Source organism: Eretmochelys imbricata, chromosome 2 (genome assembly GCF_965152235.1).
Source record: "Eretmochelys imbricata isolate rEreImb1 chromosome 2, rEreImb1.hap1, whole genome shotgun sequence".
Classification (NCBI taxonomy): domain Eukaryota; kingdom Metazoa; phylum Chordata; order Testudines; family Cheloniidae; genus Eretmochelys; species Eretmochelys imbricata.
The window spans coordinates 38,197,117-38,219,143 of NC_135573.1; the positions used below are offsets into that span (position 1 = coordinate 38,197,117).

Sequence of the window (22,027 nt, forward strand, 5' to 3'; positions counted from 1 at the left end):
TGCTCACTCACACGCTGCAGTTGGAAGCAAAGGCGCGCGCCCGCGGCACAGGCTGTGGCGGGGCAAGGCGTGTCCCCCGCGGTGCTGCGCGCGCCGACGCCAGCGGCAGTTGGTGCGGCCCCCGCCCTGTGGGGCGGCGGGGAAGGCGCGGGCGCAGGCGCTCGCTCGCTCGCTCGCGGTTGCCATGGCCCCGTTTGACGTCACGGGCAGTGTGGTGCCCGTGCGTTGCGGCGCAGTGATTGGCGGAGACCCCGTGTGCGGCGCTGGGAGAGAGGCTGCAGCGGAGAGAGCAGCAGGGCTAGAGAGCTACAGTCCGTGCCGGCTACCCGCCCCGAGACACTCGCGCCGCCGCTTCCTCCTTACACAGGTAACGGGGCCCACGGCACAGCCAGCCCTGCGGGGCGTCCGCAAGGGGGGAAGGAGCTGGCGGGATAGCGGCGCTCCCCCCGTCCTTTCGCAGGCAGCAGGGCGGCTCCCCGCGCCGGGCTCCGCGGGCAGGGCGCGGGGGCGCTGGCCCCCAGGTAACTATTCCGCCGCTGCGGACGTGGCCTGCGCTGCACAGGTGGGGCTGGGTCCGCCCCTCCCTGTGCTCCCTGCCAGGTTGCTGCCTCGGAGAGGGGGAAGATGGAGCCGTTGGGGGAGGCGGGGGCAGCAGCGTGTGAGCCGGGGCAGGGGGTCAGCTCCTCTGGCAGGTGGGGCTGCTGGGCGGGGGCTCCTTCGGGCCGGGCAGGCAGCGGGGCAGGGGGCGCAGTCCCTCCGGGGCCGGTGCGGGCCGCCCCACCTGGGCGCGCGGGGCCCCGCCGGCAGGGGTGCCGCCTGCCTGGGGTCGGGCGCGTAGCTTGTGGGGCGCAGGCGGCTCGCTGGTTGGGTGTGGTCTCCCGCCGGCAGCGCTGCCTCCGCCTGGTCGAGCGGGGTTCCTGGAGCGCCTTGGTGCGGTGGCCCCGCCCCGGATCCCGGCGCGGAGGGAGCCGGGGTGTCGCTGGGGACCCGGGCCGTGGGGCGTGTAATGGGCGCTTTGCCCGGGCTCCCGAGCGGCCACGGCAGCTCCTGTAGGGCGGCGACTGCGCTGGCGCCGCGGGGCGGGTTCCGCGCCCCCTCTCTCGCCCGTGTGGCGACTGCGCCGGGCTGCGGCTTTCCCCACTGTCGCTCTGTGTCGGGGCGGGGGCGGGGGCGCGGCCGCCTCCTCCCCCCGCCGCTGGGCTGAGGTGAGCGGGGTTAGCGCGCACAGTGGGCTGGGCTCTGGCACGGATCCGCCATGACAAAGAGCCCAGCCGAGGCGCTGCCTGTCTCGGAACCGGGCGGATGCGGCGGCCGCAGCGCGGGAGGGGCGGCGGGAGGAGTCTAGCCCGGTTGTCCCTCCTCGCCCACGCCGCGTCGATTTCATGGTGTAGCCGCCCCACCGCCCCGCGCTCGGTGTAGCCTTGCCGGCTGCAAGCGCGCACCGTGGCCCGGCGCTGCGGAGAGCTCCAGCAGCACCATTTTATGCTGTCAAGACGCGATCTAGTGTACAGAGGAATTGACTGGCATTTTTCCACCATCGCTGTGCTTCATGAAAGTAGCTTCTCTTCTGTTAAAGTGCAGCAGTGCTGTCCAGGATCCTGCCGTGCCAGTCTGCTAGCGTTAGCTGGCCAGTAATCACAGTTTGATCAAGTGGCTTTCAGAGAATGTTTTAACCATATCTGCCCTGTCTAATCTATACTGGGTGGTATCATTGCTGTAGCTGCAACCATTATGTAAAATGGCTTCTTAACAGTGTTTGCAGTGTGGTCAAGGCCTTAATCCACCCTAGAAAATATTACAGAGAAATGGAGCAACTGTTCTTGACCAGTGTTGGTTGAAACAGCTACTGAAACGTCTTTCACCCTTGAGATGACCTGATCTCTGAAAAAAATCTAAATTTTTTAAAATTGAGTTTAAATACAAGAAATTCAATTCCAATAGTCTTATGTGAAGTATTACACTTATGTAAGACAAACAAAACTGTTGGGGAGCAATGGGATGGCAGTTGGAATAAGTAATATAAAAACACACTTTTTAGCCTCATCAGTTAAGATTCCAAGGAATCTTATAGCTAGTGAATATTGCAGGGCTTGAAATAATTACCAAATATTATGAACCAAAGACTAGTGAAATGAGTGTGGGGGGTGGTGGACTCTAACCATTCTGACATGCAAAAGGGTATATTTTAATCAAGTTAGATCGGTATGATTGAAAGGGCTTGTTAAGATGCAGACCAAAAGGTCTACAACACACCCAGCTAACACTTGCATCTCAATGAGGGTTTTTACTCAAATTGGGCAATGTGCCCATCAAGCCATAACCAGTAAGGTGGAAGAGCAATGCCCAGGTGAGAAGCTCAGCCCCTCCCTTTCTAGGAGGGCTACAAGTGTATGTGGGTGTATGATTAGGGCCCAAGCTGTGATATCAACCTCTGGCTAGTAAGTATCTGAAAGTTTAAAAACTCCTTCTGGCTGTGGCAGAGTTATTTTTCTTCATTCTAGAGCCTCAACTTCTTGAGGGAGTTGGGAGTTTTGTGCAGCTAGTTCAGCCTGGAGTTGTTCAGGGTTTTTTTAGATTCTGTTTTTCATTTATTTTTTGGACTGGTCTTCCTCTGAACTGTTTAAGGGTCAGCAACTGATGCTGCTTCCAATTTGTTCTCCAATCATCAGAAAAATGAAACTGACCAACTTAATCATGCTGATGCTGCTTGGAAGTAGTCTGAAGAGAACTCTGAGCAGTGGCAAGAGGCACTTGAATTGTCTACATACTTGGGAAAGCACAGAAATGGTGCACCTTAATCTTCCAAATGTGATGTGATCTCTGAAATGAAAGATTAGAAGTGTTAATTAAAGGTCTGAATTTGTAGAAATGTCATGGCATGAAGACTTAAGTCACTGGTTTTATAAATATCCAAGCATTGAGAGCCTTAGTTGCATAACTGACAAGCTAGAATATTATATAATTTTAAAAAAAGACTCATTCTACATATGAGGCTAATTTGCCCTTGATGAATATTGTTTAAATAATGCCTTCCTATTTTCCTTCTTCAGAAAAATCAGCATGGATAAAAATGAGCTGGTGCAAAAGGCCAAACTGGCTGAGCAGGCTGAGAGATATGATGACATGGCAGGCTGCATGAAGTCTGTGACTGAGCAAGGAGCTGAGTTGTCCAATGAGGAGAGGAATCTTCTCTCTGTTGCTTACAAAAATGTCGTAGGAGCCCGTAGGTCATCTTGGAGAGTCGTCTCAAGTATTGAACAAAAGACGGAAGGTGCTGAGAAAAAACAGCAGATGGCCCGAGAATACAGAGAGAAAATTGAGACAGAGCTAAGAGACATCTGCAATGATGTGCTGGTGAGAGATAATAAAACTGTATTTAATTAGTGTTTGCTTAATATTGCAGGGTAAATAGTTTTGGCCCTGTTAAACTACTATTTTTCAGACCCTTGCTAAAAACTGAGGCATTCTATGCAAAGCATCCAAAATCTCCCCCATACCACCACTTCTGAAAAACAAAATTAGATAACCGAGTGACTTCTCTTCCTTGAATACATAATTCCAAAACTTCTATTAAAGTCTTCATGGGCATCAACTCTTACATATTTGCAAACTTGTTGAAACTCTTTATTGTACGTAGACTTTATATTCCATTGATTTCTTAATTATACACTTGTTTGTATATAAGCAAAAATATTGACACTATACTTACCTATGAATGAACTAATTAAGGGACATTGAACCTGGTTTCTTTTCAAAGAAATATTTTTTTCACATAACCCAGATGACTTTTGTATCTGGAATCTTCAGTATACTGTGCTGCTTGTATGAGGTTGTAATTCTCACTATGGAAATTGTGCCCCTCCCTGGGTAAGATGATGTAATGTTAGTTATGACTCAGCCATGCAGAAAACTGTCTGCACAAGGAGGCAGTAGCAAAGCTACTGATGCCCTCTTCAAGTTACAGCTTTGAGTGATAAAAAGCTATAACAAAGAAGGTGATCTCTAGAGTTAGCCTACTTTTATGGCTTGCAGTATAAAATAAGATTTGTTAACATGAAGGCTGAATGTTTAAGTTTCTAATTATGATGATTCAGGAGCCAAAAACGCTCTTTGAAGTATCTAGTTACCTACATTTTTCGAACTTTACAATAATACACACATACTGGTATACAATGAACTCATTGCTAGTGAGTGTCTTCCTTTTGCATGTGTGCTGAGGTAGAAATCCTATTGCTGGTGAGAACAGCGACAGTAAATCAAGAACTTCACTGAAATTTTGTGATATAAGGATTGAAGTTATACATGTATATGTTGTAAAATCAGCTAAGATACATGCAAGTGTTGATTAAAATGGTATGCACGTTTTAGCTGAACCCTTCTTTTAAACTTCTATTAAGGTTACTGACTCACCTTAAATCTTGGCTGGTGGATAGTCACTAGATGAAATGCGATATGATCATTCCTTAGAATGAACTGAAATGTATGGAATACAACTTCTTCAAAGGTGTAGAAGAGAATATGGCAATTTCAGCATCATCCTGAGTGTCTAGTTCTATTTAGGGTCTATCTTCCTTGGAGATTGGCACACTAAAAGTACTCATGCAGAATGTGTCTTATCATTAATATAAGGGTAACTTTAAAGTGCCTATGGAACTGGGACTGCCAAGCTTACGCAGATGTAACACTATTAAAACAACTTTCTCAATGTGAAGTGTGCTTCAATCCAATTAAGGACTACTACCCAAAGCTGCTAATTCCTAATTTTATTTCAGTAGGTCTCATATTGGTGGGAGAGAACAGAATTTTTGAAAAGGACACTGCTTGGGCAGACTTAATACAAAACTCAGCCTTGTAAACTAGGTTCATAAAGCTTTAAGGCCAACAACTTCATAAAAGATTTCTTAATTCTGCTAAAAGATTTATTGGACACAGCAGTGTTTGCAATCAAACTGAAGTATTTTTTTCTCGAGCATGAAAAACAGATTCTGAAACAAGGTTTTCATTGTTCCTGCTTAAAAAATAAAGCAGGAAACTAAAATATTAAACTATTTCAGCATGTTTTAATCTAAGGTATCTGTGTGTGGAAAAACAAGCCCAAAAAAAAAAAAAGCCTGTCAGTATCCTTCAGATTTCAGAAGGGACTTTAAATTGTTTGCTGTATTTGGTGATCAGAAATATAAATGATCTGTTTAGATCATTACTACTCAGCATACTTAACTGACTTCAGCCAGCTAAAATCTTACTCATCTGGGTGTGGCCGGTCCAGTTATTCTTAATCAAAACTAAACCTGTTTGGACTAAGCCACCATCCAGATGAAACAATGCCCTGGTCAGTGACTTTTTTTTAAGAAAACTGCTCTTCTAAATGCTAGGTTTAAAAAAAAAAAAAAAAAAGTTAGACTATTACTATCTTATGTATCCATGTGACTGGCTATAAAAATGCTTTCAAAGGTGCACTAATTATCAAGGTTAAAATTTTGGTTAAAGAATTAACATTTATAGCTAAACTGACTCTTCTTTCTTGATGGATAAGATGTCCCACATAGACTCATTAATTAAACTAGTATGTACCAAGAAGTTTCTGTACCAGATTCGATGACTTGAGATGGGCAAACGGGATAAAATCCAGTCCACATTCATTGTAGCCCATGTTACTAAGTGAGAGAATCAACTACAACAGCATATTTTAGCTGCATATTCAACATAGGTATCTGCATGATACTACTATCTGAGTGAAAATGAAAAGAGACTTACTTTAATTACAAGTTTTTGTAGTTGGACTCTATAGAATAGCCTACAACTATCCACATAGCAAACTAAATAATTTCAGAGGGAAATGAGACTGAACAGAGAGCGTAGTTATTGACTCTGCTTTTATATAGACAACTGGATCTTAAGTGTGGGTAATAAAGTTCCAGTTATACACAGTTCATGGCCTTTACAAAGTTTCATGCAAAAACTACTCAGGCTCCCTATGCTTCCCTAACAAGCTCCATTTAAATGAATGTATTCGCTTTTCTTTCCCACTCTACTTGATCATTAAATAAATGACTTTTTTAAGCTGCTGCTCTCCCTCGGTATTTGCAGGGTCATTCAGGAAACACTGCAAAGTATGAAATATTGTACCACAATTCACTTGGAAGTAATAGATATCCTAATCGCTAAATTGATAGATTAGGAAAGTGGTGGGGGGAAGCCCTTTAGTCTACTGTTTGTGACATTACCAGAATGTGGCGGCAGTTGGTTGTGCTGGAGCTTTATGATGCTGCGTTCGTAATTTGCTGGGAACGTATAAAAGTGGTAGATTAAAATAAATAGCATGAACACAATCCATTTGTTGGGGCAGTGGATTGGGATTTGGGAGATCTGGGTTCTGTTCCCAGCTCTGCTGCTGACCTGCTGTGACCCTGGTATTACCAATCTTCCACTTAAACTGGAATTATTCTGATATGGAAGCGTGGGAAATTGGTCAAGGAATACTTTCTAAAGGATGTGGCACTTCATAGTATGTATACAGGTACTGGCTTTTCCAAAACACTTTAACAGCTGTAAAGGAAGCACAGGGCTTCAGACAAGCATTGGCCTACGCCAGTTGCTAGGTGCTCACTTAAAACACAAGCAGTAGCTGACAATTTACAATGGAAAGTAGTACTGGGGGAACGCATACTTCATAGATTCTCAAAAAGAACAGGAGTACTTGTGGCACCTTAGAGACTAACAAATTTATTTGAGCATAAGATTTTGTGGGCTAAAATCCACTTCATCGGATGCATGCAGTGGAAAATACAGTAGGAAGATACAGCTATAGATAGATATAGATATATTCATAGATTCTATAGTCCTGGCACATTGCACATACCAGGGGCTCCTTGCATTCCTCCATCTCCCTCGTAAGCTCCTTATGTGCTACCTTCCCTGCTTTTCTATTTCAGGGAGTCCCTGCAACTCTTCTGTGCTTGAGTCTGTGTCCTCCATTACCCCCCTGCACCTCCCTTCCCAGGCTCTATTTTCCCTTTCCCAGTCCTTCCACAGACTGGAGGTCACTGTTTCCATGCCCCCTACCTCTTTTTTTCCTCTTCTGGGTCCCTGATTTCCCTCATCACCACTTCCACCTCTGTTCCCTTGTATGTCTCTCCTTTTGTCCACTCGCTAGAGTTGTCTCCCACAAAGCCACCATGTAAGACTCTCTCTTTGTCTGGCCTCTGACAGAAATATCTTCTCCACACAGCAAGTTAAATGGCTGCCACTGATATATGTGTAGGCAGTACCAGGAAGCCTGATTATTCTCTGAATGCAGAGTCTCTGGTGTTTCTTTTTACATCAAAATTAATAGAGTTGTCTTTTGATGCCTAGAATACTCCCTGAAATTTTGGAATTGATCAATGCGATGTTCCAAGTTATTGTTAGAAAAATGCAGTTGAGTTTAGGGCCTTGTTTTGCTCAGCCAAAAAATCCAGGGACAAGTGGTCTGTCCAGGGACTCCTTGAATGAGGTAATGAGGCCTTCTTCCTCAGATTGTGTCTGTAAAACAATTGCTTCATACTAATTTCAGGGTCAGAAGTTTACAGTGGCACTTCTTCAGGGAAGTGCATCTACTTACACTTGCTATAAGTACACACTGTAAACTGAAGCTGGGTAGTAGCAGAACTGAAGGAAGAGGGCAGAATTTAATCATCCACCTGTATTTTTTTGGTATACAGTTCTCTGAAGAGCATATATAAAACCCCCCAAATTTTATGTGTTTGTGAAGGAGCATAAGTAGCGTCAGAACAGACCCAAGTGACTGCTTGTTCTCAAAGTGCTGCAGCAGGGATGTCTGTTGCCTTAGTTTTGGGAATTGGCCATTCTAAAACACTATTTCATATTCCATTGATAAAGATATATAGGTGTAAGAGGTTAATATGCTATCACCTATTCATATTTACCACATTCCATCTGTACTTAATCATATTTCTGCATCAGATGTTAATGAGTAGTACTAGCAAAATTAACATCCCCCACTTGGCTTGTCTAGGGTTTGAGTTACCTTTGAATGCTTTTGCAGATGGACATACATGACTATATTTTTACTTTAAAAGTGGCATCTAACATAGTGTCCTACTTCCAGCCTACTAATTTTTAAGGAACACCGCCGTAATTTTTCTGGCAGGTAGACTGGTGGGTTGCTGGTGGGCTCTAGTGGTGTAATAACAGTGAATCAGTTGGTTGAGTTCAGTGGGTTTTTTTCAGCAGCTGCATTGCTTAACTCTTGTGATACAATATAATTCACTATACTGTGAAAGATTTTAACAAACTTGCCAGAGAAGATATTCAGTACTTCCATGGAAGTACTATCGCTGCATGTAATTCTATGGCCATTTAACATCTTTTCTAAATGTAGACTTGATATTTAGTCTCCATGTCAATTCATGTTTTTTGTCCTGTATTCAAAACTTTTTGGAGTATGCAGCAGAAGTTTAGCCAGAACTTGTATCAAGAACTTTATTTGAATTTTCAAAGGCATCTAAAGAGAGTTATGTGCTCCAATTATTAAAATTCAGTGGGAGTTGAATGCCTAGTCCCCTTAGGCTCTCTTGAAAAATCTTAGTCATTAGCAGTTGTAATATATCTGTGTTTCTGTTTTAGAACCATTAGTTAAGACTATTATATGCTAAAGAATGTTAGAAATTCTAAATTCATGAATTAAATTGTTAGTCTTTTGGATTTACAAGTGATGCATTGAAGGTAACCGGTATATTTCAGAGAGATTACTAGCTATATTTCAATTTTTAGTTTTCCATTAAGGCTCTAAATGAGGTCTCCTCTTGATTTAACTGTCTATGATCAGTCTTTCCATTAGGCTTCAGTGTACAGTTGCCAAAGTATTGAATAGGAGGCCGGTGCAAACTCATTGAGTCTTCTGACTTCACACTGTTAATTTGTGAGAATTACTTCCTGGTTGTAGCTGCACCTATCTGAACTCTTTTCCCCATCACAAAGGTGTAGGAACTTGCTAAAATAACAAGATAGTTTTCCTTTAATTCTCTAACAAAAGGTTTCTAGTCAAACTACTAATATGCTGCTAACAGCTCCAAAATCACAAAGCAGAACTGAAACTCTCTCAGTCATCAATAACTTTGAGTTTGAGATGGACTGTTAACTTCCCTGATCAGTTTGGTGTAATATAAATCAGAATGACTACATTTGATTCTACTAATTTTTCTGCAAAGGTATGAAACTTTGGCTCACTAACAGGGTAGCAAAGTGTCTGGATTCCAGCACAGTCAAGATACGTGGTTCATTCTTAACAATAAAGCTGTATGGACAAAGGAAAGGACAGCTGTCAATATTGTGTGTTCTGGCCTTCTAGCTAGATGTATTTGTTGCACCAATCACCATAGTGACTAGGTGTGAGAGATCCCCTTAATAAGTGCAAGCAGGAACATGGAAAAAGTCAGTACAAGTTTCATGGAACAGTCAGTATTTGGAAGTGAGAACACATCTTTCTGATAGCCATTTGTTTTTCCCTCATTAATTCCCACCTGACTTTAATTTCTAGCATGAATACCAAGAACTACACACAGTGCTTGGTACTATATGATGGCATCCGAACAAAGCTTTTCTTTAACTTTTGCAAGAACTTAAAAATGAACTTGCCAGTAACAAGTAGGAAACTGACACTACCAAAATAAAAATGACACATATTTGGTCAGTTGCCTAATACTATGACTGTCTTTTTCCCTCTGACCCCCTGCTGTTCCTTGTAGCTTTCTACTGATTGTTGATGAAATTATTGTAATAAAGTTGCCTTACTAATAATCCATTCCTCCAGGCCACACTGCTTCTAGTAAACCAGTTTTGCTTAAGCTCAGATAAATTTCTATTTGAACAGCATCTCTTAGGGTATGTCTACACTACAGAATAAGGTCAAATTTATAGAAGTCGGTTTTTTAGAAATCTGTTTTATATATTCGCGTGTGTGTGTCCCCACAGAAAATGCTCTAAGTGCATTAACTCGGCGGAGTGCTTCCACAGTACCAAGGCAAGCGTCGACTTCCGGAGTGTTGCACTGTGGGTAGCTATCCCACAGTTCCTGCAGTCTCCACTGCCCATTGGAATTCTGGGTTGAGATCCCAATGCCTGATGGGGCTAAAACATTGTCACGGGTGGTTCTGGGTACATATCGTCAGGCCCCCGTTCCCTCCCTCCCTCCGTGTCTGCTGCTGCTTTCAATCGTTTTGCGCCTTTTTTCCTGAGTTACCTGTGCAGACGCCATACCACGGCAAGCATGGAGCCCGCTCAGGTAACCGTCACCCTATGTCTCCTGGGTGTTGGCAGACGCGGTACTGCATTGCTACACAGTAGCAGCAACCCATTGCCTTCTGGCAGCAGACGGTGCAATATGACTGGTAGCCGTCATCGTCATGTCCGAGGTGCTCCTGGCCACGTCAGCCAGGAGCGCCTGGGCAGACATGGGCGCAGGGACTAAATTTGGAGTGACTTGACCAGGTCATTCTCTTCAGTCCTGCAGACAGTCCTATTGAACCGTCTTATGGTGAGCAGGCAGGCGATACGGATTGCTAGCAGTCGTACTGTACCATCTTCTGCCGGGCAGGCAAGAGATGAGGATGGCTAGCAGTCGTATTGCACCATCTTCTGCCGAGCAGCCATGAGATGTGGATGGCATGCAGTCCTTCTGCACCGTCTGCTGCCAGCCAAAGATGTAAAAGATAGATGGAGTGGATCAAAACAAGAAAAGACCAGATTTGTTTTGTACTCATTTGCGCTCCCCCCCGCCCCCCGTCTAGGGGACTCATTCCTCTAGGTCACACTGCAGTCACTCACAGAGAAGGTACAGCAAGGTAAATCTAGCCATGTATCAATCAGAGGCCAGACTAACCTCCTTGTTCCAATAAGAACAATAACTTAGGTGCACCATTTCTTATTGGAACCCTCCGTGAAGTCCTGCCTGAAATACTCCTTGATGTAAAGCCACCCCCTTCGTTGATTTTAGCTCCCTGAAGCCAACCCTGTAAGCCATGTTGTCAGTTGCCCCTCCCTCCGTCAGAGCAATGGCAGACAATCGTTCCGCGCCTTTTTTCTGTGCAGACGCCATACCAAGGCAAGCATGGAGGCCGCTCAGCTTGCTTTGGCAATTAGGAGCACATTAAACACCACTCGCATTATCCAACAGTATATGCAGCACCAGAACCTGGCAGAGCGATACCGGGCGAGGAGGCGACGTCAGCGCGGTCACGTGAGTGATCAGGACATGGACACAGATTTCTATGAAAGCATGGGCCCTGCCAATGCATGCATCATGGTGCTAATGGGGCAGGTTCATGCTGTGGAACGCCGATTCTGGGCTGAGGAAACAAGCACAGACTGGTGGGACCGCATAGCGTTGCAGGTCTGGGACGATTCCCAGTGGCTGCAAAACTTTCGCATGCGTAAGGGCACTTCCATGGAACTTTGTGACTTGCTTTCCCCTGCCCTGAAGCGCATGAATACCAAGATGAGAGCAGCCCTCACAGTTGAGAAGCGAGTGGCGATAGCCCTGTGGAAGCTTGCAATGCCAGACAGCTACCAGTCAGTTGGGAATCAGTTTGGAGTGGGCAAGTCTACTGTTGGGGCTGCTGTGATGCAAGTAGCCCGCGGAATCAAAGATCTGCTGATATCAAGGGTAGTGACCCTGGGAAATGTGCAGGTCATAGTGGATGGCTTTGCTGCAATGGGATTTCCTAACTGTGGTGGGGCCATAGACGGAACCCATATCCCTATCTTGGCACCAGAGCATCAAGCCGGCGAGTACATAAACCGCAAGGGGTACTTTTCAATAGTGCTGCAAGCCCTGGTGGATCACAAGGGACGTTTCACCAACATCAACGTGGGATGGCCGGGAAAGGTACATGATGCTCACATCTTCAGGAACTCTGGTCTGTTTCAAAAGCTGCAGGAAGGGACTTTATTCCCAGACCAGAAAATAACTGTTGGGGATGTTGAAATGCCTATATGTATCCTTGGGGACCCAGCCTACCCCTTAATGCCATGGCTCATGAAGCCATACACAGGCAGCCTGGACAGTAGTCAGGAGCTGTTCAACTACAGGCTGAGCAAGTGCAGAATGGTGGTAGAATGTGCATTTGGACGTTTAAAGGCGCGCTGGTGCAGTTTACTGACTCGCTTAGACCTCAGCGAAACCAATATTCCTACTGTTATTACTGCTTGCTGTGTGCTCCACAATATCTGTGAGAGTAAGAGGGAGACGTTTATGGCGGGGTGGGAGGTTGAGGCAAATCGCCTGGCTGCTGGTTACGCACAGCCAGACACCAGGGCGGTTAGAAGAGCACAGGAGGGCGCGGTGTGCATCAGAGAAGCTTTGAAAATCAGTTTCATGACTTGCCAGGCTACGGTGTGAAAGTTCTCTTTGTTTCTCCTTGATGAAACCCCCCTCCCCTTTGTTCACTCTACTTCCCTGAAAGCTAACCACCCTCCCCTCCTCCCTTTAATCATTGCTTGCAGAGGCAATAAAGTCATTGTTGCCTCATGCATTCTTTATTCATTCATCACACAAATAGGGGGATGACTACCAAGGTAGCCTAGGAGGGGTGGTGGAGGAGGGAAGGAAAATGCCACACAGCACTTTAAAAGTTTACAACTTTAAAATTTATTGAATGCCAGCCGCCTTCTTTTTGGGCAGTCCTCTGTGGTGGAGTGGCTGGTTGGCCGGTGGCCCCCACACCGCGTTCTTGGGCGTCTGGGTGTGGAGGCTATGGAACTTGGGGAGGAGGGCGGTTGGTTACACAGGGGCTGTAGTGGCAGTCTGTTCTCCAGCTGCCTTTGCTGCAGCTCAGCCATACACTGGAGCATACTGGTTTGGTCCTCCAGCAGCCTCAGCATTGAATCCTGCCTCCTCTCATCACGCTGCCGCCACATTTGAGCTTCAGCCCTCTCTTCAGCCCGCCACCTCTCCTCCTGGTCATTTTGTGCTTTCCTGCACTCTGACATTATTTGCCTCCACGCATTCATCTGTGCTCTGTCAGTGTGGGAGGACAGCATGAGCTCGGAGAACATTTCATCACGAGTGCGTTTTTTTTTTTCTTTCTAATCTTCACTAGCCTCTGGGAAGGAGAAGATCCTGTGATCATTGAAACACATGCAGCTGATGGAGGGAAAAAAAAGGGACAGTGGTGTTTAAAAAGACACATTTTATAAAACAGTGGCTACAGTCTTTCAGTTAACCTTGCTGTTAACATTACATACATAGCACATGTGCTTTCGTTACAAGGTCGCATTTTGCCTCCCCCCACTGCATGGCTACCCTCTCAACCCTCCCCCTCCCCGTGGCAAACAGCGGGGAACATTTCTGTTCAGCCACAGGCAAACAGCTCAGCAGGAACGGGCTCCTCTGAATGTCCCCTGAAGAAAAGCACCCTATTTCAACCAGGAGACCATGAATGATATCTCACTCTCCTGAGGATAACACAGAGAGATAAAGAACAGATGTTGTTTGAACACCAGCAAACATACACTACAACAAAGCATTGCACAATGATTCCTGAGTACGTGTTACTGGCCTGGAGTGGTAAAGTGTCCTACCATGAAGGACGCAATAAGGCTGCCCTCCGCAGAAACCTTTTGCAAAGGCTTTGGGAGTACATCCAGGAGAGCCGCGAATGCCAGGGCAAATTAATCCTTTCACATGCTTGCTTTTAAACCATGTATAGTATTTTAAAAGGTACACTCACCGGAGGTCCCTTCTCCGCCTGCTGGGTCTAGGAGGTAGCCTTGGGTGGGTTCGGGGGTACTGGCTCCAGGTCCAGGGTGAAAAACAGTTCCTGGCTGTCGGGAAAACCGGTTTCTCTGCTTGCTTGCTGTGAGCTATCATCATCTTCTTCTTCGTCCCCAAAACCTGCTTCCATGTTGCCTCCATCTTCATTGAAGGAGTCAAACAACATGGCTAGGGTAGTGGTGGCTGAACCCCCTAAAATGGCATGCAGCTCATCATAGAAGCGGCATGTTTGGGCCTCTGACCCGGAGCGGCTGTTCACCCCTCTGGTTTTCTGGTAGGCTTGCCTCAGCTCCTTAAGTTTCATGCGGCACTGCTTCGGATCCCTGTTATGGTCTCTGTCCTTCATGCCCTGGGAGATTTTGACAAAGGTTTTGGCATTTCGAAAACTGGAACGGAGTTCTGATAGCACAGATTCCTCTCCCCATACAGCGATCAGATCCCGTATCTCCCGTTCGGTCCATGCTGGAGCTCTTTTGCGATTCTGGGACTCCATCATGGTCACCTCTGCTGATGAGCTCTGTATGGTCACCTGCAGCTTGCCACCCTGGCCAAACAGGAAATGAGATTCAAAAGTTCGCAGTTCTTTTCCTGTCTACCTGGCCAGTGCATCTGAGTTGAGAGTGCTGTCCAGAGCGGTCACAATGGAGCTCTTTGGGGTAGCTCCCGGAGGCCAATACCGTCGAATTGTGTCCACAGTACCCCAAATTTGACCCGGCAAGGCCAATTTAAGCGCTAATCCAGTTGTCGGGGTGGAGTACGGAAATTGATTTTAAGACCCCTTTAAGTTGAAATAAAGGGCTTCATCGTGTGGACGGGTGCAGGTTTACATCGAATTAACGCTGCTAAATTCGACCTAAAGTCCTAGTGTAGACCAGGGCGTAGGTGTGCCTCAGAACTAGATCCCTTTACTTGCCACACATGTTTGTGTCTGGCTTAGTCTGGACTGAACCATATTCATTCATGGTTTTTTTCCATTGGTGAAACTCCCATCTGTGAGTAAGTCCTGATAAAAACAGATGTTTGGCTAACTTGTTATAATTACTAGTCTGAAAGGGGTGGAAGTGTTTTACTCTACTAGTAAAGGACAGGGTAGCCTAAAGCTCTTGACAGAACTCTTGTAATCCAGAGCATCTGAAGAGGCTTCTCCCTAGAAGTTGCCTGTAGCAAGGGAATGCTAAGTACATAGTATCCATGTGATCCTCAAACTAGGAGAAAATGGACATCTTAAAGATTCCTTTTTATTGGCAATAGTTTCAACTTTTGAGATAGCTTGATAAAATCATTTAATGCTGCTACTGATTAGCATTTATCAAATTATACTCAGTGTGAATTTTTTTCTCTTTCTCCTGCTGCACAGGGAGAAAGACAAATGTATGGAAAGAAGCCAGAAAACTTGTATTTTGTAAGTGATGGCTCTCGTACTCCATAGACGTAACTGACGTTTAATAGTTGCTGGATGGCAAACAGTCATAACTACAAATCCAGTGTGTATTGCAGAAGAAAATATCTAAGTTTATCATAAAATCTGATCAAGATGAGATCCTGTAAAAGTAGATGTACAGTCCTAAAATGGAATATCACTGGGACAACTATGGTCCTGCACTGTTGGCATGCTCATAAGTTTAGATTTAATATAAAATTCCATTTGGAACACAGACTAGATCACGATCTTTTCTCCTTGTGCTGTGTGTGCACTGAAAAATAACTCAACTTAGATTGTCTAACGTATGTTCTTTTCCTACTTCATTGGTAGGGAGAAAAACCTCTTAAGCTGTTCATTTGAAACATCACATACATAATGCTGTAAAATATAACTTACACTAAGGCAGTTAGTGGCACCCTTGCCTATTGTAGAATGCCTAGTTCCTTTTGCTTTCAAAGGAGTCCAGATCTCAGGCAGTTTGGATAATGTTGCACTTGATCTTATGCATGGCCAGTTATTGATGTACACGGCCTACATGAAGGGAAGGAACGTGCAAAATATAGCTTTTTAATAAATAACACTGGAAATTGCAGAAGTATCTTACAGCTCTGCACTGTAATCTCTCAAAACTACATGAGTAAATTTAAATGACCAAAATGTGCTACAACTTATAAAAGATTTGATGGACTGTCACTGATTTGCAGTGTAGAAGGGCAAATGGAGAGCCACTAATCACCCATCAACCGGTCACCCTTATTTTTTCTCTGTTATGTTTCTTGCTCTTTTTCCTGTCTCTTTATATTCCTTTCTTACTCCAGTCCCTACTATTCCTTCTTAAAGAAACACAAAACTTCTTTGTAATAGACGATATCTTGCATATGGAATTAATATGATGACAAGGGTCTACCATCAAGTGTGGTAGTTTTACTTGTATCCCCTTTTAGACTAAAAGCATTTTTGGCAGGCACTCTTCCTGTTACAGTACCTCTCATAACAGGGCCATGATCCTGATTTGGGCTTACGTACTACTGCAATTTAGATAATACTGAAATAATCTTGGTAGTTTCTACAAAATATAGCCAGATTTAAGTACCAATTTTTGATGCTGTACAAGACATAGATCTGATTGCCTGCCTGCAGGAATTTATAATACAGAATCAAATAAGACTCAGAAGGTGGTAATAGAGCCCTTTATATAAAAAAGGAAAAGTGTGGAATTGTCGGAAGCCTCATAGAAATGGGTTTTCAAGAGGGATTTAATAGAAGATGAGACTCCAGTGTCCTGGGACAGGGAGGTCCATGTCAGAAATAGGTTGCATAAAAGAAGGCTTAGACTGAGAAAAACAAGCGTGGTAAGACTTAATCAGTAAAACGCGGTAAAATATCCTCCAGTACTTTTAATCCCTTTCATTCCCTAGTAAAATTAATTTTGAATATAACATTGTAAAATAAACAAGTTTTGGTATTAATGTTAAAAAATGGCATTGGTTTTGCTATAAACTAACATGACACTCATTTGAGTTCTTAAACTAGCGTAATTGTTTTATCAGTCCAACACATTTACAAATGCAGGCCTTCAAATTTTTGGTCCTTCTAAAGTTTGATGTCTTTCCAGCATAAGGTCTGAGTTTTATATTAGTACTTCTAGGCTTTTCTTTCATTGGATATCTTAACAGTAATCAATGGCTTTAGTGTCCTAGGAAGGAAAGCTTTCATAAGGTATGGATAAGTTCTTACAGGGTAGATATAATTTAAATCAAATTGATTTAAATCACTAGTCAGGAAAACTGGATTTAATCATGGATTTCTACATAAAAGTGCATTCTTGTTGGTTGTTATAACCTTAATACGTATTCTTCACAAGTTGGAGATAGATGTCGGTTTCATTTTTAGAAGGTACACCCTATATATTTTTAAAGTGATTTATTTTGAAAACTTTTCAGATTAGTTTTCCAGCTATCTGAAAATGAATTATTTCGTTATTTCATTTACCAAAGCAGATATTTATGAAGTCATTGGGAGGTGAACGATCTCCATTCAACAGGTTAATCATTAATATGTGGAGGATTTTCTTGTCATGCTGTATTAGGAGGAGAACATCACCAGATACATTTTAATTGTTTTAGTTAAATAAAACAACAACGTTATGTATTCTGGATTTTTTTCTTCAACAGCAAACATATATTTTAACAAAACAAGCATATGAATTTTTGAATTTAGTTAAACATTCAATTTTTTTAAAATCAGGTTTGTTTTTGTTAAAATTGTTTAAAATAGTTTAATGAAATATTTTTAAAAAAAAATCACTGTGTCAGCCAGGTCAACGTGAGAAACTTTAAAATATTGGCTTCTGCTGCTAACTCAGTCATCTTCACCTTCATTTTCCTGTTTGTTCATAATCTGGAAAAGAAAAACAAGCTTTCCTGCTTTTTCAGGTCCCAAACGATTTCTCAATTTGGAGTGAATTAGTCTAAAGGAAGAAAATATTATTTCTACACCGGCAGAAGAAGCTACTGCTCTTAAAAGTGAGATGATCACTTCACTAGTCTCTGAATCCAAGTGCTTAAGTGACTTCCACCAGTTCACTGGTGTGACTTTCTTTAAAACATCACCAGCAAACATATTTCTTGAATGGTTCACCCTTAGCTCTGAAGTTTATTATAGTTGGCATTATGGAGGGATGACTGCTGGATGTCCATGTCATAGCCAACTCCTCTTCTTCAGCAGTTTAAGGCTTGACCTTGGTACCAAGTATTGAGAATATTTGCAAGAAAATGAGCTGGAGATATTGCTTGTCCCATTTGTTTTTTTAATGCTTGTAATTTAAAACTCTGTCATTGCATATTTCTCTTTTTAAGATCTCATTCAGTTCCTTCCAGATTTCAACAACATCAGCAATAAAACAGCTATTTCCCTGCATTTTGTTCAAGGCTACAGAAATAGGCTTCAGAGTACGCAACATGTGTTCAACATTTCTCTTAGGCCCAATGTTGAGAACTTTTGCTGTTACAGTGCCATCTATTTTTTTTAATGATTTTGTTCATAAACTGTCATCAGATTAGGCCAGTTCTTGATATAGTGCTCAAAACAGGCCACTACTGAGTTCCATCGCACATCTTGTGGGAGAGTTAGCTTGGTTCCTCCCACTTTTTTCAGAGCAGCTGCTGCAAAGTGCTTGTTAAAGAAGTGTTTTGCAATTTCAACAACATTGGCCTTTATTTCTGGAACACTGAAGTCTTTGGCTAGGAGGTACATCAAATGAGCACTGCAACCGTCTTATTAGCTTGGGACTCTTTTCCCAAGCTAAAAGATTTTTTTTTAATTTTTTTTTTGTCAATTACCTCTTTTTGTAATCTGCTTGTTCTTATGACAAACTTATCTATGGTTTGGTTCTGGATGATGGAGTTGTTTTTTTTTCCTTTTTGCTACAGGTGATATACTGTGGCTATGTGACATACATGATGTGACTGAAACACTATCATTGGCAGATAACTCTGAAACTATAGAAAATGATGGTGATCTCGAAGGTGGATAATCTTCAGAATCCTGTATGTTGAGGGTAGATTCTCCTAAACAAAATAAGTCAAAGCAGTTATTTAATTATTATTACCATACTGCTCATTTAGTATTCTCATTGCATTCACTGACACTCAGTACCACTTTAAAGGTGAAATTGTAAAAGGAAGATCTGCCTATTTCAGCTTTTTATTTTTTATCACAACTGTATCTAAAATGATAGTACCATAGAGTAACAACTATATTTTTTTGCTCAAACATGAGAATTCAAGAATAGTCCAGAAGGAAGACAGGCAATCCTTAAGAAAGAAGTATGAAATATAAAATTTTACTAACCCGAAGATCCTGCATGTTCAGATATGTTCCTTTCATCATCTTCAACGCATCTTGCTCCTGAGAAGGAACACTTCTCATGATGTTTCATTCGGGCAACCAGGCCTTGCATTTCTTTATTGCACTCTGTGTTTGCACGCATGCCTGTCTTTCCCACAGGTAGAGGAACTTCATTAAAATATTCCCAAACTGGGTCTCTTTTATGGCCTGCTGCCGTTATAGGTTTTCCCTTCTAGTGTTAGAATGGTATGGTAGATCTCAAATCAGTGAAGGCTACACTCAGAAAGACCTCAGGACTTCTGGAATATGCTGCTTAAACAGTTTCACTTTTTTGTTTCTCCTGCCTGTCCCTCCCTTCTCACATTTATTTCCAGACTTTTCCTCCTTGTCCAGATCTATTCTGCCCCCAACAATCTTCTAGTCATTGAACTTTTTGAAACTTTGCACTTTTAGAGAGAGGTAAGGGATTGACTCTGTACGCAAATTTGCAGAGGGGACAATAGGGTTGAGGTCTGTTATTTCTCACCTCTAATTATGTATGTATTTATTTTAAAACATTTTTGCCCTTAACAAGCATGTTATCTCTGGAGACACAAATCCACAGTTTGAGAACTGCATCTCTGATAGTATCTTCTGGACTGAGCACCGAGTCCCATTGGTAGATAGAAAGATTAACCTAAATAATCTATAGAGAAACCCCTGGAATCCCATAAGATTGGGTCCCTAATCCATAAACTATTGGAACTAATTTACAAAATTTTTCTTAAATAGTACATGAATATATTGTCTCATACTATAGAATTAGAATGTATAATCCCTATTCCTTGTTTAGATATCTTTGAGTGATGATGTATCTTTATCTTTAGATAATTTTTTTCCTCAAAAAGCATTTTATCAAAATCCATTTGATTTTTATCCACCCTAAGTTCTTATGTATTCTTTCTCTTAAATTAGGTATATTGCTGTTAATGAGTAGCTGATATCTTTAGGACAAGTGAGCCCACTCCTAATGGCCTGCCCTTGTTTGTCAGAAGGGAAATACTTTAAATAGAACACTGTATTGCAGAAACCTTCCTCAGGTACAATATTAATTATTCAGAATCCCCAGGTGGCAACATTCATTTTTACTGACAGCTTCATCAACAATTTCATCAGTGTGTACACTCAGAACTAGAAGCAGTAGGACTAAAGTAGGACATTGGTTTAACATCTTCTGTTCGATTAAGGAACCTGTTCCTGCCAGGTTAGTTTCACCAAAAGAAATGAATGAACACTTTTCTACAAAGGTAGTTCAGGCCCCAGATGCCAGTAAAGGGCTATTTTAATCGCCATGGGTTGCGTTCCAGTCTTTGTTTGAAGTCCAGAGCACAACTTCATAACTCCAGTATGTACACTACCTACATGAAGGAAAAGCACTTACGTTGCAAAAAGTTTTGTTTTATTTTTTATTTATTTAAAATGTACAAACAGTAAGCATCTCTGGGATAAACCTCATTTTGCTGGACCACAGGAACAAATGACGTTAAATGACTAGTCCCGAAAGAACAATCTGCTACATTTGTAAATCACCATGTAAATTTACAATGTACAGATGTTTTAGTGGTGCATACTGAATATGTATATTTGCCTTGATTTTCTAACTAGCTGGTGGTTTCTCAACAGCTGGAACAGTGGAAAAATAAATCTCTTGCTTTGGTCATTTCTCAGAGTGGAACAGTAAATATCCTTAGCTAAGATCACTAGTTCCAATCTAGCCTAAGCTAATATGCAAAAAAGATGCAATGACAGTGTGCCACTGCAGATTACTGGACATTACTCTTTAACTATAACAAGTGTTCTTGGCTGTTTCATCATAAGCCTAGAAGTAGATCAGGACTGAGATTCACTGGCAGATTAGTGAAGCTTGTGCTGAAGCTGTCTATATTGTATCTTTTTTATTCTGTTTTAAAAAATTTTTTTTTGGTAGTACTGAAATTCCCTTGGGTTGGGATAGAAATGTGCCAAGTTTCCTCTTTAAGTGCTGGTCCATATGTGTATTCCATACGTGAGGTACCCACATGTACCATGTGCCCAAGTCTCAAGGTTTGGGCAAGCAGTGTCCATTGGTCCCACATGCATGGTAGATCTCCCTGCACCCCTAAGTAAGGGCATAAGAGGCAGTGTGGGTCAATGGCCCACTCAGTTGCTTCTTACCATCATATGGCCTGACTGTGAATCCAGTGTCCTCTCCTGCTCCAGTCTTTCAGAAAATCCTGTAAATAAGATTTTAAATAGTTATTCTTTTAGCATAGTATATTTAGTTTTTAGTATAGCTTGTTTCCCCAGACCAGGTATAGTCCCTGACTGTGGGGAGGCAATCCAGAGTCCTGGGCTTCAAAAACTGTCTGTCCTGCCGTGTGTATCTCTCCATCAGTGACTAACATCAACGCTGCCTGATGCATATTTCGACGAAGTGCAGCATTTGTTGCTTGTTTCCACTGAGAACTCTCAAAGTCCATGAGCTATACCTTAGAAAACACTTAGTGGAGAAGGCCATGAGGTGTGTCTCTGATTTGGCAAGGGAGATTTGGTACATCGGCCTCACCAAACGAGCAGCTCCCCTCCGAGCACATGCTTAAGAGTGGAGCCCTCAGTTTCTAAGCATAAAGACATCTTTCTCTAGGGATTTCCATGAGAGCAAGGGACACTTTCATGGGCACAAGAACAAACCCCATTGAAGACCATCCATAAGAGAAGTGCTCCTTCCCTGAGCCCACCAAGGTTGAGTGACCCCCTACTTGCAGACCATGAGGAACTGATTCCGCAAAAAAACCCTGAGACTGGAAGATGAAGCAGGTAACAAAGCGTAAGGACCATCATCCAGTGGTCCTGTCAATGAGTGCAGCTCCAGAATCTGCAGTACCAACTCATCTGCACAAAGAACACACCTCGTCTAAAGATGCTCCTGTACCATCAATGCTGACCACCAAGACCCATGCACACTG

General features: G+C 43.0%; 1 protein-coding gene across 2 annotated transcripts in view; it reads left to right on the top strand.

Annotated features, from left to right (window-relative positions):
- Nucleotides 1–232: 232 nt before the first annotated feature.
- YWHAZ (tyrosine 3-monooxygenase/tryptophan 5-monooxygenase activation protein zeta) overlaps nt 233–22,027 on the top strand; it is a 34,882-nt gene continuing 13,087 nt past the window's right edge. The window contains exons 1-2 of one of the 2 annotated variants that reach the window (XM_077809904.1): nt 233–367; nt 3,051–3,354. In XM_077809904.1, coding sequence (XP_077666030.1) covers nt 3,061–3,354 — 294 coding nt within the window. In that variant the 5' untranslated portion in view covers nt 233–367; nt 3,051–3,060. Of the gene's footprint in view, nt 368–1,009; nt 1,206–3,050; nt 3,355–22,027 lie in introns of those variants that run through there. The other variant, XM_077809905.1, reaches the window with a different exon arrangement.